The sequence below is a fragment of the Amia ocellicauda genome, chromosome 10 (assembly GCF_036373705.1).
Source record: "Amia ocellicauda isolate fAmiCal2 chromosome 10, fAmiCal2.hap1, whole genome shotgun sequence".
In the NCBI taxonomy this organism is placed as follows: domain Eukaryota; kingdom Metazoa; phylum Chordata; class Actinopteri; order Amiiformes; family Amiidae; genus Amia; species Amia ocellicauda.
In genome coordinates this window covers 17842582-17862191 of record NC_089859.1, presented here as the reverse complement: position 1 = coordinate 17862191, position 19610 = coordinate 17842582, and the positions used below count along the sequence as shown (strand labels likewise).

General features: G+C 48.1%; 1 protein-coding gene across 1 annotated transcript in view; it reads left to right on the top strand.

Moving 5' to 3' along the window:
• Window positions 1-16524, top strand: part of frmpd3 (FERM and PDZ domain containing 3) — a 46189-nt gene extending 29665 nt beyond the window's left edge. The window contains exons 11-14 of the mRNA XM_066715350.1: window positions 1372-1555; window positions 1885-2076; window positions 3582-4478; window positions 10862-16524. Of these exons, the coding sequence (XP_066571447.1) occupies window positions 1372-1555; window positions 1885-2076; window positions 3582-4478; window positions 10862-13728 (4140 nt within the window). The 3' untranslated portion in view covers window positions 13729-16524. The remainder of the gene's footprint in view (window positions 1-1371; window positions 1556-1884; window positions 2077-3581; window positions 4479-10861) is intronic.
• Window positions 16525-19610: the final 3086 nt, after the last annotated feature.

Here is a 19610-nt window from a genome sequence, read left to right as displayed (position 1 = left end):
ATCCAAATTGGGTGAACAGTGTAGGAATTACACCAATTTTAATATGTGGTCCCCCCAAATTTAGGGGCTCAAAACTAATTAGACAATAGGCTGCTCATCTGTCTCAGCTGTTCCATGGCCAGGTATGTCTCTGTCTCCACAGGTAGGGCAGGGGTCAGATGGTTAGGGGGTCAAGGGTCAAAGGTTTTGGTCAGATGGCAGCCTTTCGCTTCCTCTTTGAGGCACCTACATGCTCTGGCCCCTCCCTATTCCATTGACAGCTCTGAAATCAATGAGTGGAAATTCCCTGTTTTGTTGTTCTTATTAATTTAGAGGAGATGAAAAACTAGAAACACATTCTTGCCAACATCAGATATTGTTTATAGATGTTTTTTATTTCCCTTTTAATTTCCCTCTTCTGCCTGGTTGTAGATGTTAGTAACTTTCTTAATCATTGCTAATTAGAATGCCCGTAGGCCAGACCTTACAGTTAGGTCCATAAATATTTGGACAGTGATACAATTGTCATCATTTTGGCTCTGTACACCACCACAAAGGATTTGAAAGGAAGCAATCAATACGTTCTTTAAATCTAGACTTTCATGTTTAATTTGAGGGTAGTTGCATCCAAATTGGGTGAATGGTGTAGGAATTACACCTATTTTTATATGTCTTCCCCCCAATTTTAGGGGCTCAAAAGTAATTGAACAAACTAACATAATCATGAATTAAATAGAGAGTTTCAGTACTTGGTTGCAAATCCTTTGCAGTCAATGACTGTTTGAAGTCTGGAACCCATAGACATCACCAGATGCTGGGTTTCTTCCCTGGTCAGGCCTGCACCGCAGCTGTCTTTAGTTCCTGCTTGTTCTTGGGGCGTTTTGCCTTCAGTTTTGCCTTCAGTAAGTGAAATGCATGCTCAATTTGGATACAGGTCAGGTGATTGACTTGGCCATTGCAGAACATTCGACTTCTTCGCCTTAAAAAAGTCTTGGGTTGCTTCCACAGTATGCTTCGGGTCATTGTCCATCTGCACTGTGAAGCGTCGACCAATGAGTTTTGAAGCATTTGGCTGAATCTGAGCAGATAATATAGCCCTAAACACGTCAGAATGCATCTTGATGCTTTTGTCAGCATTCACATCATCAATAAATACATACATGCCATACATGCCCATGCCATAACACTACCTCCACCATGCTTCACAGATGTGGTGGCGTACAGAGCAAAAATGATGACAATTGTGTCACTGTCCAAATATTTATGGACCTAACCGTATATTGGCATGGCATTACAGATGGCATATATTTTAAATAAATTACAAATAAAGCAAAATCATACTAAAACATCTCTCTCTGTCTCTGCCCTACCACCCCCTTCTCTTTCTGTCAGGATGAGAAGCAGTCAGCCACCACTCTCCTGGTGGGACCACGTCACGGGATCAGTCATGTCATCGACCTGAAGACCCACCTCACCACAGTCCTGGCCGAGTTCAGCCGGGTCGCCAAGATCCAGCTGTTCAGGGAGACCCAGGGCGTGGCCCGCGTGGAAGTTGGTATTCTTGAGGGCAAGGTACAGTTATAGAGATGCCCCATGCAGCACAGTCCAGCAGTCCAGAGCACCTCACCTTCCACTACACTCTCTCTCTCTCTCTCTCTCTCAATTTCAATTTCAATTTTCAATTTAAGGAGCTTTATTGGCATGACAAACAAGTTTGTGTTGCCAAAGCAATTGAACATTATATACATAAAAAATAAAATAATAATAAAGCACAATGCCTTATAAAATGTATTAAAGTACAGAAAAAAGAAAAGGACAATATAAATTATAGTTTATAAATAGAAAGAAAGAAAGAGATAGTAATCTTAATATAATCTCTCTCTCTCTCTCTCTCTCTCTCTCTCTCTAACTCTCAGCCAACCCTAACCCTGCTCTGTCTTTCTGTCTCTCACCCTTCTCAGCCTCTGGTGCTTCTCATGGAATGGCCAGATGCCACAAACTTTGCCTGTCTGATCTCTGGCTATTACAAGTTGTTTGTGGACCCCAAGAAAAATATTTTCTGTCGGACACCTGGTCAGTCCCACATGATCAAGGCAGGTATGTTAGTAGCCATCTCTTTCGTTTCTAGAGCTGGGCCACAGTAGTTCCACAGTGATGTAATTAAGCCTTGACTGGAGTATATACCATCCATCAGTGCAGCACACCCTCCCCAGCTGCCTCTTAATGCACAGCTAGTCAGGGAAATGTGAGATATATCTTAACAGAAGAGAAACATACTTCTAACCCTCTCCCTCTGCTCCCTGCAATGCCTTTCTCCCTTCTTCTTCTTTTTGTTTATTAAACCTTTTTTAACACCTGATTGGGGAGGCATTTCCAGGGGGGATGCATTCATTATAAACCCTGATGTCTTAGCAAGGTTTTTGTTCATTTGGAGATTATTTTAAGGTTATTTCATCCTAAAGGGCTGTAAACACATTGAATTGATTTAAAAACAACCTCAGCCCAACTCCTGGCAGTGGGCAGTGCTGGGTGAGAGTCAGAATGTATCAGCCCAGTTATACACTTATCCTGAATAAACCTTTCAACTATTTTTTTAATAAATATGTATATGCATGTATTTGTCACCCATTCATTTTGAGAACCATATCCTCTGTCCCTGCAATAGGGCAAAAGTCAGTAAAGTGATCAACAAGCAATCATACAAACCATTCAATTCACATACAGAAATGCCACTCCATTACACCTGCCCTGCAGGCTCTGCGGGTGTCATGTGACCCACAGTAGCTGGCTGCCCAGACTATGCATCTGGCTGGATCTTCTTCAAGAGGGGGAAGCTTTACCCGCTGCCATTGCATCATCTTCAACAGTCACGCTGGAAATGTCATCCATGCCAATGCGCACTCCTCCACCAAGGCTCTCATCCCAGCTCAGCTCAGCTCAGCCCTTCACACCGGAGGTTCCTGAAGGCCCGGCTCATTCTGCTGTCTCTTTTTGGCTTTTTATCCAAAGGCATGTTCTGCATCTCCTCGCTTCACCTTCACTGGACTCTTCATATATCTCTCATTTGTACTGAAAAACTCTCAATCTCCCTCTTTCTCTCTCTCTCTTTCTCTCACATTACTCTCCTACTCTTTCTCCCTCTCTCTCTCTCTCTCTCACTCGCTCTTTCTTACTGGAAGTACAGCTGTCATTCACAAACTCAGATCGACAGCTCACCTCCATGAAACCAGAATCTCTGCATTGTCAGGGGTCTTAACCACTCTGCCTGTAACATGCATCTCAATCCACTGGCCGAAGAGCTGCAGTCCCACCTATGGGGACTGAGCTCATTAGCACCGCCTGTTACTGCAAGCCATCACTGGCACTGAGCAAAAAGGCTGAGGCCAGGACCTGTCACCCCCATCTCATTGGACCTCCATCGATCTCAGCCTCTCTCTTCCATCTCGCATTGGGGGCAAGGCTCCAATCTCACAACCACCATGCAATGCCAGAATAGAGATGTGAGGAAATCTCCATGTCATCTGGATTCGTTCTACCCCCACCCCCCTTCCCCATTGCTTCCTCGCGCACCTGTTCACTTGTCTTGATAATTATCTCTTTAGATTACAGAAGTGCCCACGCTGTCCCGAGACCTGTGCCCTCCGCCCCAAGCAGCAGCAGGCATGGGGAGGAGGCAGCAGTCAGAGAGGGGCTGCCCGGAGACTCGGGCCAGAGGTCAGCTGGACACTCAGACCCCCTGGGCTTCTGCTACCTTCACATGAAAGAGCAGCACCAACAGCATCAGGACGAACACATGGACATCAACAAGAACCTGATCTCCAGAGAGGAAAGCAGGCCGCGCACAAAGTCGGACCCCACCTCCAAGAGCTCGGAGTCCTTAGCCGTGCCTGAGAGCCCGTCGCTGGTCCGGGCAGCTATGGGGGTGGGGGGGCGGGCCCGAGCGTACACTCTGGAACCTGGCCAGCACCCTGGCAGATTCTTCTGCGACTCCTGCAAGGCCAGAATGAAGGCGGCGGCGGCAGGGGCAGTGGGGACGTCAAACGGGAGCTCTCCACAGCTGCAGGTCCCACGTCAGCGCTGCACCCAATCCTGTGCATCCCGGGAAGGCGGCGCCGTGGACCTCATCTCCTTGCCCCCACCCGGGAGTGATGAGGATGAAGAGGAGGAGGGGGAGGGAGGAGCTATCCAGCCACCACCCCCCGCCATCGCCGCACCACCGCCTGGTTTCCGTGACAACAGCTCGGATGAGGACGACCCTAAGAGACGGGCAGCGGCAGCTGCAGCAGCAGTGGCGGGGGCTACTGGGCCGTTGCCCATGCAGAGGAGGCTGCCACCTGAGGAGGTGCCAGTGACGCTGATCGACAATGTGGCCACGCGGACAGTTCGAGATCATGCCCAGGAGCTGGATGATGCCCTGGTGTCCACTCTGCAGGCTCTGGAGGCCCTGGCTGCATCTGAGGACTACCCCCACCACCACCAGCAGCCCCCGCAGACCGCAGGTCCCCAATCGTACATTGCACAGAGTAATACTGCGGTTGCCTGGCCCCCCATACAGTCCAGCACCACACATACTCCTAGCATACACTGTGCTGGAGCTGGTCAAACACACCCTAGTGAGAGTTGAACCCTTGCCCCTGTACCCTTCACAACACAACCTTCCTTGTCACTCCCTGGATCTAGCAATTCCTTTTCAGATTTGTTTTCCTGGCATTTGTTAATTATCATAATTATGTTTTAAAAGCTATTGAGCATTTTGTTTCAGTGGTCAGCTTAAAAGAACAAATATATATATAGAGATCTATATATAAATAAATATGAAGGTCCAGGAATCTTTTTAAAGGCATTTGATCTGAAGACAGGGCTTAAGGGCTTTGTACACTATAAAAACTATTGCAGCTTTAAAATATTAATCAGCTTTTATTATCACTCATAAAAGTGTAATTGATTCATACAGAGCAGGCGTAATTCAGTTAGAGAAAACATCCTTTAAGAATAAACAATGAGAGGGGACACTCTGCAAACAGCAGAGCCGGATACAGAGCAGCACTGATCTTTGAAGATTCTACAAATCATTAAGAAGAACAAGATAGGCTGGTTGTAATTAAATTATCTTTAAGCCCATTACCTTAATCCAACAGGGAGCAATTCCCTGAGACAAATATGTCAGCTAGCTGGTGCATCTTCTGGAATTACTCTTTATACGATTTACTTAAAAATATTTTGTTTAATTATTAAATCATGTTTGGAAATGTCTATGGAGGCAATGTCTATTGCTTTGTTGATAAAGGCGTTTCATGCAACATTATTGTGGCAGAATATTTTTTTAAGTTCAATATTGCCATAGGAATCGATTTTGCTCAATCAATGCATGAGGAGAACAGCTCAAAGTGAAATAAAAGTCAGTTCCATAAAATGTCAGTAAGATTTCAGTGTTGCCCCACATATGTATATATATATTTATTAGGGCTGCCTCGATTAATCGTTTAATCTGTTCTATTAATCTACTACTGAATTGATCGACGATCAATATTTTCTCTATTTAATCTAGCAGATTTATTTTTTCTTTTCATTATAATGAAACACTAGAAGCACTGACATTTGGAACTACCTACAAAAGCCCAAACCGCTTATTTTAACAGATAGCCCTTTAAAAGCTATATAATGAAAGGCAAACGATCGAATAAAACTAGCACAAATTAAGTAGTTATTTAAATGGAAATATGAACATAAAACATTAAAACGATTGGTATAAATCACATCACAGCACATTGTTTTTCTAAACGTGTACACTACACAGTCAAAACAAATAAATGAAACAAGTGTTTATTTGCGGTGTAATCACTCTCAGTGTCCACTCAGTCTGACTACAGTTGTAAGAAGACACTTGTAATGCTATACATGAAACACTGTAGACAGGTGAGGTATAGACCGCCACTTGAACTTGATTTGCGTGTATGCAGGTAAAACGATACATTGCGTATGCAACCCCAGTTATCTGAAAAAGGAAGCACTGCCCAAGGGGGAGGGGTTTCTGCGCACTTCCGTAGGATCCCGATCGAAACGTCAATCTATCAAAGCTGCCATTGGCCCCTACGCTCGTCACTCAGAACAGGTCCCTTCCAACATCCTGTTCTATAAAACGTGACATCAGTGCAGGTTCGTCCTCTGTTGCCGGGAACATGACTCCCGCGCGACCTTGCAACCCTTGGGCAGTGCTTCCTTTTTCAGATAACCGGGGTTGCATACGTAACCTATCGTTATCTTTCAAGTCGGAAGCACTGCCCAAGGTGGAGGGGTTACTGTATAACAAAACCGTCACAAGGGAGGAGGCAGCGACCTGATAAGGGAGCCTGCCCCGAGGTGCACCACTAGGGGACCTCGGCAACACAACTCCAGACAGTAACCTCAGGGGCCCTGTAGGGCCGCACCTGAGCCGTCCAGGAGCGAGGACCATAGTCACGCTCTACCGGGAACTGTCTGCAATCAGCATACAGGCTACAGAGGTTAACTCTTACGCCCTCCGCTTACAAGGCCGGCTGCTCTACTAGTGCAGCTAGGAGCAAGGTCGTAATCTACTTGCACAATGTCTGGCATGGGCAATCAAGCACATGTGCAGCCTCTGTGGGCCACAGACCCAATGAGAAAAATACAACATAATACATACCTGACAAGCCGAGCTGAACAATATACAATATATACATATTGCGTGACAGCAAGACCAGCAAGAGCATCCAACTCAACTAAACAGTACAGAGTGGAAGAGCTCCATTGTGCTGACAATTTAGATTTCGTACAAACGAACTATATACACCATGGGGCGCAGGAACGAACTAATGCGCCGCCCATGGAACACAGGAGCAGTTGATGCCTGCTGGTTAGACCGGCTAACGCAGAGCAACATTAGCTCTACTGTGTTAACAAAGGAACTATTTACATAGCGAGGCAGCGAACTCAGGCGCCATCAGCTGGGAACAGCGGCAGTGAGCTCCATTCTACAATTTCAGAATGGAGCCACAGTCCTGCTGTTTAACACATAATACATATATACACATATATACATCACGGGGCGCAGGAACAAACTAATGCGCCGCCCATGGAAAACAGGAGCAGTTGACACCTGTCGAATAGCGCAGCTAACGCAGGGCAACTACAGCTCTACCGTGTGAATAAATGAACTATGTACACAGCGGGGCACTGGAGAACTCAAGTGCCCTCCACTGGAGGACAACAGCAGCGGTCCCCTGCTCCATGGTGTAATACAGCCAGAGTGGGCCACAGACCTGCTGACCAATATATACACATATATATAAAGTGGGGTACAGGCCAGACGCATGCACCACCGCAACACAGTTATAATGAACGAACTATATACAGGGCGGCCTCATAAGGCAACATGCTTGTAGGCCACATGACAAGCCCTGAAAACACATTGACAGGGCTGTCAGTAAATCCAGGAGCAGCCAGCTCGCATGGGTGCTCGACTGGAAGGCATAGTCCGGTGGAAGGGAAAGACACGGCTCCCTCAGGATGCACTTACAGGGGCAGACTGGGAGAGGAAAGGCAGGAGCCAGAGCCCATAGGCTACTGCAGCCAACACCGGGTTCCCAATGGAAGGGACCGGTCCCATCACATCCAACCTGTAGAATCGGGCAAATGTAAGCAGCAAGGCCCAAGCTGCAGCTGCACAAATGTCTGCCAATGAGGCGCCTTGAAAAAGGGCCCACGATGTGGCAACGCCTCGAGTCGAGTGGGCCACCAGGTGATCAGGCACCGGGGTCCCAGTGGACTCATAGTCCATGGTAATGGTGTCCACAATCCAATAAGAGAGGCACTGCTTTGAAACCACCTGGCCCTGTGTCCGCGCTCCATAAGACACAAACAGTTGGTCTGAGCGCCTTAGTGAGTTCTAAATAACACCTGAGGGCCCGCACAGGGCGAGGCAGGTGAAGCCAACTCTCTTGCTCTGAAGTGAAGGGAGGAGGATGAAAAGCCATCAACTCAATAGGCCTGTTGACATGAAATGGAGACAGCACTTTCAGGAGGAACACAGGGTTAGACCATAGTGTGACCCTGGAGCCATCTCCCACAAAACAGACACACGATGGGTGTGCGGACAGGGCGTGTAACTCGCTCACGTGTTTTGCAGAGGTGATTGCCAGCAAAAACGCAGTCTTAAGTGACACCAGCTTCAGCTCAGCTGAGTTCAGTAGCTCAAATGGGTCTTGGGAAAGTGCGTCCAGTACTACATCAAGACGCCATGCGGGCAGTGAAAGGGTTTGAAGAGGCCATAGCCGTCGAGCTCCCTTTAAAAACTGCACAGCCAGAAAATGAGACCCAGGAGGCTCGCCATCAATCCGGACATGACATGCGGAGATGGTCACCAGATATACTTTGAGCGTGGACGGGTACTTGCCCTAGTCGAACAGCTCTTATAGAAATTGCAATATGACCCCGATGGGGCAATCTTGGCACCAGGTGCTAAACGTCCGCCAGTGGTAGGAATACTGCGACCTCGTAGAGGGAGCTCTCGCCGACTGAATAGTGGCAACTACTGCGTCTGACAGACCCCAGGTAATCAACCGCTCCCGCTCAGGGGCCAGGCCCAAAGCTGGAGGAGGCCCAGATTGGGGTGCCAAAGCGTGCCCTGCACCTGGGACAACAAGTCCGCTCTCACTGGGAGCTGCCAAGGCTCTCCGTGGAGGAGGGCGATCAGGTCTGCGAACCAGAATCTGCGAGGCCACCGTGGGCATATCAGCAGAACTGTTGCTCGTTCTCTCCTGACCTTCTCCAGGACCACCAGGAAAAGGCGGAACAGTGGGAACGCGTAAAGGAGACAGCGCGCCCACGTGTGGGCTAGAGCGTCGATCCCTAGGGTTCCTCAGCGGTCTTGGACGGAGAACAATAGTGGGCAGTGTGTGGACTCTGCCGAGGCAAAGAGATCCAAATCCGCCCTGCCAAACCGGCTCCATAGTTGTTGTCCACAAGCAGGTGGAGGCACCATTCCAAGACCGGGGGGCCTCCCTGAGAGAGGAGGTCCGCCGCGGTGTTGGACAGGCCTGGGATGTGAACTGCTCTGATGAAACGGAACCGTAGCTGCGCCCACAGAAGCAGACGGCATGCTAGACAGTACAGTTTGCCTGTTGATATAGGCAACCACCACTGTGTTGTCCGTACAAACCAGCACATGTCTGTCCCGCAGGACTGGCAGGAAATGAGACAGTCCAAGGAGTACTGCTTGTAACTCCAGGATGTTGATATGGAGGGCCCGTGCGGGCTCCGTCCACCTGACTCGGACTCCACGTCCGTCGCAGACTGCTCCCCAACCCTGCTTGGAGGCGTCTGTCATCATAACTACTCGGTGATAGACTGGCCCCAGGGGCACACCGAGGGTCAAATTGTGGGGGCTCCGCCACCAACGGAGCACCTTCCAGCACGCTGGAGTGACTGTGACTCGGTGTGCTTGATCGTGGCTCTGGCTCCTGCCTTTCCTCTCCCAGTCTGAGAGACCTGAACCACCACTGCAACTGGAGGAGGCCGAGGGGGAGGGTCTGTGATGCAGACGCTAGGAGGCCCAGTAGCCTCTGGCAAAGGGACACCCTGACACGAGCTCTCAGTCGGAAGAGGGAGAGACACGTGTGTATTGAGTCAACTCTCTCTGGCGCCAGCATGGCGAGCATGGCAACGGAATCGAGGCGCAGTCCGAGGAACTGTGCCTGCTGAGTTGGCGTCAGGTGGCGTTTGTGTGTATACGAACCTGCTCCCTCGAGTGAGAACAAACCAGCCAGAGAAACTTCCTGTGCGCCTGCGCAATGGGGATGTGAAAGTAAGCATCTTTCAGGTCCACCGTGGTAAACCAGTTGCCGGGCTTGATGGCCTGGGACATGGTGCGCAGGTTGAGCATCTTGAAGCACAGCACCTTGAGGTGGCGGTTCATGCGCCTCAGATCCAAGATGGGGCAGAAACCGCCAACTTTCTTGGGCAAAAGTGTAATCAGGAACACAGAGTGATTACATTTAAATCTGTCAAACTGACCAGCCTGTGCTTCTATAGTGTTACATTATAGGCGAATCACACAAGATATCACATCACCAGAGCTACAGCACAGTATCTGTGGGCAAACTGGAGGGTTACAGTCACTACGGTCCAGCTTTGGATTCAAACTGGATTCGGAAGGAAACATTGAAGACAAAGTAAACGTTTTCTGTTTCATTTGTAAGCAATGCTTTTCTTACAAGGGCAATGCTAGTAGTTTACGGTTTCATTTTAGAGCAAAACATCTGTTTGATGTAGCAATTATAATTTAGTTTGCTGATTATAATAATTTAGTGTTGTTGTTTTTTTAATGTACATTTCTATATGTTTTTACCATTCCTGTTCAGCGTTGATATACTGTAATTTCAATTATTAGTATTTATTAAAGTATTACTTGGTGGTACAACCACTTACACTTATTTTAGAAAGTGCCCGATTAATCTACCGATTAATTAACTAATGCACATTGATTAACCGATCAAATATTTTAATTGACTGACAGCCCTAATACATATATATATATTAAACATACAAAATTGCTATATCATAATTGGATAAGGGCCGGATTAAATCAAAACTTTTTAAAGGGGGTGTAGACTTTCTATAGGCACTGTATTTATACTCCTGCAAGGTAGTGGGGACAAAATCTTTTTACCCTTCAGCCATTGCAGGGAGAACTACAGGTCTCCCGTATCCTTGGTAATTACCAGAATAGTAATGCTAATCTATGGATCCTGGCCAAATCCTGCATGATTTCTAGTCTTCATACAATCTTGCACTACAGGACTGTGTCTGGGCAGGATTGGTTTGTGTAAGCCTGACTGTGCCTCTGCTCCCTACTCCTCCACAGGTCTGATCGTGCTGGCGGCCATAACGCCTGAGTCGTCGCTGGACTCCGGACATGAGACCAACTCCTCTGAACTAAATGATATGTCTGAGATGATGTCCGCCATGAAGCAGCACCAAAGCCAGGCCTACCTGTTGGCCCACCACATCAACAAGGAGCGCATCTTCAGCCGCTGTGACTTTCCCTTAGCTATCTCTGGCTGCACGACTCAAGCCCTGGGTGGGGCAGCCTTCTCCGTGGGCCAGCTGTGCACAAGCTGCCCTCCCAAGCCCCTTGTCCTCACCAAGAGCACCCCACTGAAGGTCAGCCCGGGCCAGGAGACCCCCACCTCCACAGGGGAGCAGGGGAGGAACCAAGACCTTTCTCAGAGCCCCCAGAACCCGGGAAAGCTGGACTTGAGTGTTGCGAGCACACCTGGGGCTCTCTGTGACTCTGGTGCCTCTCCTTCTCAAGCCTCTGGGGATCTCAAACATGCCAGCCAGGAGCAGAGGAGCCAGGCCTCCATGGACCTGAAGGTGCTGAGTAATGCGGAGGGCAAACTGAGTCCTACTCCTCCCACAGAGGCAAAAGGAAAAGTCTCTGGTACCACCAGCCCAGAAATTACCAGCAAAGCCTTACCCATTCTCCTGCCTGTGGACAGTGCCATTTCTGCCAAGATTCGACAAACTAACACGTGCCAAGATGCCGAGGCTGCCTCTAGGAAGACCAACAAGCCTTCCAGCTCTAAGGGCATGCTGCCTACTGGGGAGCTGTTCTGCACCTGCCCTGTGCAGCCGGAGCCAGGGGCCCCGCTGCGTCTCAAGGACCACCAGGCCCAAAAGGTGGTGGTGTTCCACTCCTCCTCGCCGACTGATGATGAGCGACTGCGTGCCAAAGCCAAGGGGCTGTACCTGGCCACCAGCAAAGAAAGCGCAGTGAGGGGCACAGGGACAGAGCCAGGCCACAAGCCTGGCCTCCTGGGCCCACCCAAGTACTCTGCACTCAACCCAGAGAAGTCAGAGCGCAAGGAGAAGCCTGAGATCAAGGCAGATTCTGGCCATAGCAAAAACCCCAGTGAGACTCCCAAGTGCTTGAAAACCGCCATTTCACGGGTAGAGAGCACACAAGCAGTTGGGTCAGGGGACACCACTACAGCTGCTATTGCTGCTGCTGCTGCCTCTGCTGCTGCCACCAATCCCGATGCCGATGCTGCCGAGTGCAAGAAGCTGAGTGTCATGAAACCCAGGCCACAGCGCAGCGCCCCCTTCCTGAGCTTCAGGAACCTGCTGTCCGCCACCTTCCCTGCCCGACTGCGCCGCGAGACAGATGAGCGGCAGGCCCAGTTACAGAAGGTCCGGCAGTATGAGCTGGAGTTCCTGGAGGAACTCCTGAAACCCAAAACGGCACAGGTGGAGTTCCTCCCCCAGGGCGCCTCCCCAATTCCAGCAGGCACGCCCTGCCCCTGCCAACTGCGTACCAGCCCCGTGCAGAAAGTGCCCGGCATCTCCCGGGAGCAGCGCCGGAGCTGCGACTGCAAGAGAATATGCCGGGGTATTCGATTGCCTGACACTCCCATAGGAACAGCCCTGGAGAGGAGAGGAAGGGAGAGGACTGTCAACAAGCCCATACCTGTCCCTGCCATCCCCAAGCCCCCCCAGCAACAGGAAGACCTCAGCAGACCCCAGACATTGGAGATCAAGACCACTCGAATCCGCTCCACCAGCCTAGAGTCCCGGGAGCCCCGAGAGCAGCCCATATCCTGCCTGCCCACCTGCACCTCACGCTCAGAGTGCATGGGGGCGCCACAGTACAAGAAGCTCCTGCGCCGCTACAGCATCAGTGAGGCAGACAGCAATGAGAGAGTGCCCCTGTACGCTGAAGTGAAACCCACCAAGACCAAGAGCCTGGAGAAGGGAATGGAACGAGCCAGGACTGCAGCCTCCAAGCAACCGACCCCTGTGGAGCCCTCATACGCACAGCTGGGGGAAGGGAAGAGGAAGGCAGTGTTCTCCATCCAGTCAGAGGCGGCAAGAGAGCTGGAGCTGCTGCGCGAGGGCCAGGTTGGGGTAGGAGAGGGTGTAGTGGGGCTTCCAGGAGAGGAGGAGGATGGCAGGGAGAAGTGCTGCTCCTTCTGTTTCTGCTACCGCAAGTGTGAGGTGACGGACGAGAGCAGCGAGAAGGATGAGCTCTCCTACTCCATCCCACTGCAGGTACTGCCAGGGATGCAGTTGGATGCCAACACCGTTCCCGTAGTCAGCAAGACCTTACAAGTGCTGGATGCGGATGGCTGTAGTGGCGAAGAGGAGCCGCAGAGCCAGGAGATTGACCTCCGCAGCTCGGGTACGCTGGAAGGCAGCCTGTCGCGGGTGCAAGCTCTGCAGGGCAAGACCTTCTCGCTGCCTGATGGCTTCCTCAGTGCCCAGCTGGACGCCAACGAGCTGCTGGCCATCCTGCGGCAGTGCGCAAGCAGCCCCCAGCCAGAGGATGATCCCAGGCTGCTGGCGCCCCGGCTGGTAGAGTACAAGAAGGAGTTGGCACTGAGGTTCAAGGAGTTCCGGGCATCATGTCGGCGGGTGGCAGGCGTGGAGAAGAGCCCCACGCGCATGCTGAGTGCCGTGACCTCCAGCTTCCAAGTGCTGTGTGCGCTGACACAGACCTTCATCCGGCTGGTGCGTGGGGTGCGCTCCGAGGCCCAGCGACTAGAGCTGCTGAGGAAGGTGGAGGAGGTAGCCCTGAACTACACCTTCCTCCTGCGGGCTGCCGAGGAATCCATGGGCCGCTCCAGCAGCCTGCCCACCAAGACCAGCAGCGCCGTCACCCCGCCACCAGCTCCCGGAGGCACCATGGCAGGCTCCCTCACTCGTTCTGTGAAGATCCTCATCGCCAAGTAAAGCCCTACAGGAACAGTGCACCCAACCCTCTCTCCCATACAGGACCCACAATTTGCAGGGCACCACTACCCTCCCCAGGACAGGATACTCCCTGTACTGTGCATACAAGCTCTCTATTGTATGCGGCCTTGACTGACTTATGCACAGCAATCCCTCACTTCCCTTAGACTCCAGTAGGGGAGGAGAGAGACTAATTGGGAAAGCTATGCAGCATGGGCAGTATACTCCCCCTGTTGTTTCCTGGACAGCAGTTTTGAAGATGATTAGTATCTCTGTTTTAAATTTAGTTTTTAATATAATTTTTTTTCCACCTCATCAGCCGCCATTACAATGCAACAATTCCTTTTCAACACTGTTTACAGAGGCTGCCTCCACACAGGATGCTCAAGGGTGCACTGGAAGCTCTGTGGACTCCTTTGCTTTCGACACAGCAATGGGGAGAATCCCACAGAGGGGCTTACAGCTCTCACTGTTGACTGACTCTTTTAATATCATTCTTGCAACACTGACTGAGACTTGAAGTTTACATACTGAGTTTATTTTTGAGATGATAAATACAATAATATTGTTGATAATAATAATACTTATAATTATAATAACAATAACAACAGTAACCATAATAGTAAATTGCTGAGGTGAGGATTACAAATCTGTCATCTGTTGAGCACTGATCCTTATATGGGAAAATGTCAGTAGCTGAATCTATATATAAAAACTCTTAGATAGTGAAAATGGCTGGTTGATTGGGTGATGTATTTGTCTGTATAATTCTTTAATACTTGTGACACCTTACCAATTATTATACTGGGTATCTGGACATTGTTTTAAGTGTGATGTGTTCACAATCCTGGATTTTATATATCTTCAGATTTTAAATCGACACAGATTTGGTTGGATAGCGACGCTTACGCACACACCTGCGTGTACTGATGCCTAATAGAGAAACAGGTAGACCTCACCTGCTCAGGGCAGACAATGTAGCAGACATTCAAACTCATCACGGGTCACGTACAAAAAATAAAAAAACAGTCCTCCTTAATAGTGAGGTACGGCTCACCCATCCATCGTGACACGTGTTGTGGTGCTTTTGCTGTGTAATTCAATGACTGACACAAAATACACGCACATACACATGTATACCACCCGCTGCTCATCCAGCGCTCCTCTAACAGGGCTGCAGAAGACATCCTCCTGAGGAAACAAACCCAGCCAAGCATGTGAACGGTACAGGATGCGCAGTGTGTCTCGTATGCGCAGGATGTCTCGTATCTGCACGCACTGTACAACAGATAATCTGCCACGGCCCACCAGCACCATTCTCAGCCATATCGTCACCAAACTTTCTTATGATAGTTTTTGTGTGTGTGTGTTTGTTTTTGTAAATTTTTTCCTTTCCTTTCTTGGCAAATTGTGAAGCAGTAAAGGCTACTTGTATGGCTTTACTGCCACCCGGGAGGCTTCCCCAAAGTCACCATAGGATGCTTTGCCTTCACCCACAGAGTTCATGGAGGTCTTTTTAAAAGTTGTGGTTATCTCAAATTACGCTATTTTTTAGTTCACGAATCATTGCAACAATGTGATTTATGTCGATGCATTTTGCTGAATTTTTCCACATCCCTCCACCCTCCACTCCCACAGACATCCCATTTTTATACACCTTATACCAATTTTGCATGCTAAGAGAGATATAAAGAACACAGCCTAGTTTTTTTTCTAATGTATTTTAATAAAACAAACACCTGTTCTCTGCATAAATACCTCTCTGTGACTCTTCTTGTCCCTCTGCACGCACAGTAACATGAGACATCCAACGTGTGTTAGAGTTTTAAGTGAGTAGTGATATATCCTGAATGCAGTGTGACATAATTTCATCATAACGATGTGCTTTTTTCTTTTTCCTGTGTGAGTTTTTTGTTTGTTTGTTTACAGTACCATGTATCTTTCACATTAGCCATTCTTTCGAGCTGTAGCATTCGCTTTATTCTTCCTGTAGTTTGCCATGTCTGTTGTCCACACATTAAACTGTTGGTGACACCAGTGCTTCTGCAAAACAGCAGCTACAGCAAGTAAAGAAGAAAAAAGGAAAGTTGGATTAGCATAAGTGTCGGAGAGGTGAAGCTGAGTGGCATGAACAGCAGAAATGTGTTTTGGACAAACACTCTGGACACAAAGGAAGCTACCTACAGACTTTACTGTGCGTGCTTGTGGGTCTGTTTGTCTGAATGTGTCATGCTTTTTAATTCCACAAAGATGTATTATATCATTAAGTTGTATATAATGTACAAAAAAAAATGGTGAAGATAAAATACACACTTTTAAAATGTTCAACACTGGAGGATATCCCATAAGGCTTCAAACTGTTTTGTAAAAAAAAAAGCAAGAAAAGCCACTGTATCTTAGTATTGTTTCTAGTAGTCATGTATCATAGTTACAAAGATGAATAAAGTTATATCTAAAGTCTAAAGTTATATTTAAAACTATACAAAATTATAGAAGCATGGACCATGTTTATTTTTATAAAATATAAACATTTTAAACCTACTACTCTTCCATTATTTTTATGGAAACTATATTTTTACACCTTGGTTTGTCACATGACACATGCTTTTCTCCTGGTGTGTGTTCCTTTTTTCTCTCCAAGAATGTCATCCTGTCTGTTTCTGATCCATTCCCCTGTGGACTTTAATTTGATTATTTGTTTATTTATATATGTAAATGCTCTTGTCTTCACTGTGGTTTATTTTCTGTGTATAACATGGTTCATGTTTGGAAAGCAATAAAGTGAAAAATACTCCACTCGAGAATCAAAGGGTGAATCAAGAGTGAAGAACCTTGTGGAGTTCTGATTTCAGCTTCAGCACAGAATCCTATCCTTAATCTCACCCTCTGACAACATCTTTCTCTCTTTCTTTCCCTCGCACTCTCTCTGTCTCTCTCTCTCTCTCACACATGCTCGGCACACCCACAGGAACACCTTTTAAAACACCAGTTAAAAGCTAAAGACAACAAGATCACGGTGAAAATAATCAATGCACACACTTTTAACTTGCCCTCCACCTGTCTTAGATTATATTACCAATAATTAATAATTAAATACAGGCATCGTTAGCCAGGGTGTACTGTGTACATAATGGTTTTATTGGTATGTAGTTACTAAAACCTGTGACGATAGCCAGTTTTGTGGAGTAGCCTACTTTGCTATAGTTCACTATTTTTTTCAGTAGCTTTGCATCTGCGAGCTACATTTATTTTGGTGTAGCTTTAAACGTTAGCGAGCATATTTTTCCAGTCAACAAATAGCTACCAATACTTCCAACACTACTTTTGTGCAAAAGCACAAATTAAGCTTTTTGTGGGGGAGGGAATTTGCATGCTAAACGCTAGTAATTGAAAATAGTGTAACGACTTGGGGTTCTTCAGCAAATAATAATTCAGCAAATAAAGCAGCAAATAATGGAGGAGACGTAGGGTTCAAACAAACAGGAACTTTTTATTTAACACAATATTGACACTCCTCAAGCATGCACCCCTCTCATGCTCTGCACTCTCACAAGTTCTCACTAGAACTAGAACTCTATTAGAACTGGACTGGAACTGAACCAACGCGCGGGAACCAGGCAACCCTATTTAAGTCCTCTGGCCCCATGACTGGCTCCCCCAATCATGGCACCCCCCGTGTTCCTGCATGGGGCTAACCCTTCACCCCTACTAATGTAACAAGCACGCACACCACCCGCATGCACGCACACCATAGACCGCCCCACCCCCAACACACAGACAGACACACACACATGCACGTCGACCCCCCCCACCCCAGGGGCCCAGAGAAATATAAGGCAAAGTCCAGTGAAGTGTCCACGTAAAGTTGGCTGTACTTACACCCCAGCGGCCCCCTTTCAGCCCTTCTGCGAAACCTGGAAGGACAATTCTCTCTCTCTCTGCGGCTCGACCTGAGCCTGCACATGCTTGGGCGGACCCTTCGCACTGGTGACCACCATCTGCCACTGGGGTGGTGCTTTTAATCGGCCACCACCCATCTGTTCTTTCACTGTACACAGAATCCACCTCTGGAATGTGACCCACAGTGTCACCTGCTGCTCCCGCCACTTAGGCAACTAGTTGGCGTCTTCCAGTGGAGTCTCATTTTCGTAGCTGTGTTACAGCGAGTGCCCCACGGAAGCTGCTCCCCCACTTGAGTGCACTCTTCATTGGCGGGGAGCTGTAGCTGGGCCATGCATGTTGGCTCCATCTCCCGCGGAGCTTTGGATGACTGTCTTGTTATATCCTCCTCAAGATGGCCACACTTCCGCTCTGCATCTTCCAGCATAGCTTAGATGGCGTCGTCGAGCCACTCTCGGTCACCAACGTTCTCTTCCTCTGCAGGAGTTGTCAACTCAGCAGAGGCCTCTTTGAGCTGGGCCTCGCTATCACATCCTGGTTGTTGCTGATGCTGTTCTTCCGGTTAAGTTTCCTCTTCAGCGGGAGTTGTGGCTGGGCTGCGCACTCTGGCTCTGTGTACCCTCCCTCTTGCTGGACCTCCTTGCTGTTGCTGTCTCGCTGCTCCACATCACAGCCATGCTGCATCCTGTCTCAATGCAATTATCATCTAAGCACGCCATTAGTCCCATACATCATTGCTTGTCTGCATAAAGCTTGCTCCACCACCTCCCACACATCTTCACCCAGACATTCTCTCAGCTCCAACAGCTTCAACTTGTCCCTCAAGTCACTTAACTGTGCTATGTGCTCAAAGTCCCTCTTAAAGCTCCACCAGCTCAACTCACCCACGTCCCACAGCTTCTGGGCCTCTCTCCCCAGCATGGAAGCTGCCTGGCCCAGGAGCTCATTATTGCGGCTCTATGGTCTATATATATATATATATATATATATATATATATATATATATATATACTTAGGTCTATATGTGTTATTTTTCGTTATCACGTCCTCGCTTAATCATGGGAAATGTAGTACCAGAAACGCTTCCGCCTTTTGATGTAATTATCGTTATACCGGAGACCAGAGCACTACAATACTACATGCTTCTGTGGATGCTTGAAAAGTGCCCTTTTCCGTGAATGAGCTCTTGCCCTTGTAATGTGTGCTGCACGTTCTGTACAGAGGGTAGCACTTAAGACGAGACAGATACACATACATGCATTATATACACACTCACCAAATGTCAAATATTTATGCATTGTAGCTGTAGGTGTTGCAATGGTCGGCTGGAATAGAAACCAAAATAATTCCGTCATTAGGCGAGCCAATTCATTCCTCCGTTTAATATTTACACAGACGACAGTACTACTACGTGTTAAAGCGAAATTACTTTATAAACCGAGAATTACCTTTTTATGGAAGTCAATTATTTATTCTTGTTAATATTTACATAGAAGAAGAGCAGAATAATATGCACATATTAAAGCGACATTTCGGCAGATCGTTCTGCTGTCATTATCATTATCTTTACATGGGTTTGTGGATTTAACGAGATGTCTTATACAGCAAGCTCCAATAGCTACAGGAAGATTCTAAAATATGATAAAATATATATGTATTCGAAAGGAACTGTGCAATGTATTTATTTGTAATACAATCACAATAGTTATTTCTCATCAGTTTCTGTTTCTGCAACTACGTACACCATGCAGCGACCACGTGTGGAGAGGGACGGCTTTTCCTGGTGAAGGTTTTGTGACAACGCGGTTCACCAATCACCAGCAAGCCAACCCCCCGTCGTCAAACTGGTCGTTAGAGGCTTTAACCAAATGGAAAGGGCAAAGGAGAAAAGGAGTTTAGCAGGTGACCAATCAGCAGGTGTGGGGGGAGGGCTTTGTGACGTTGCAGGCTGCTCAGGGGGAGGAGGAGAAAAGAATAATAGA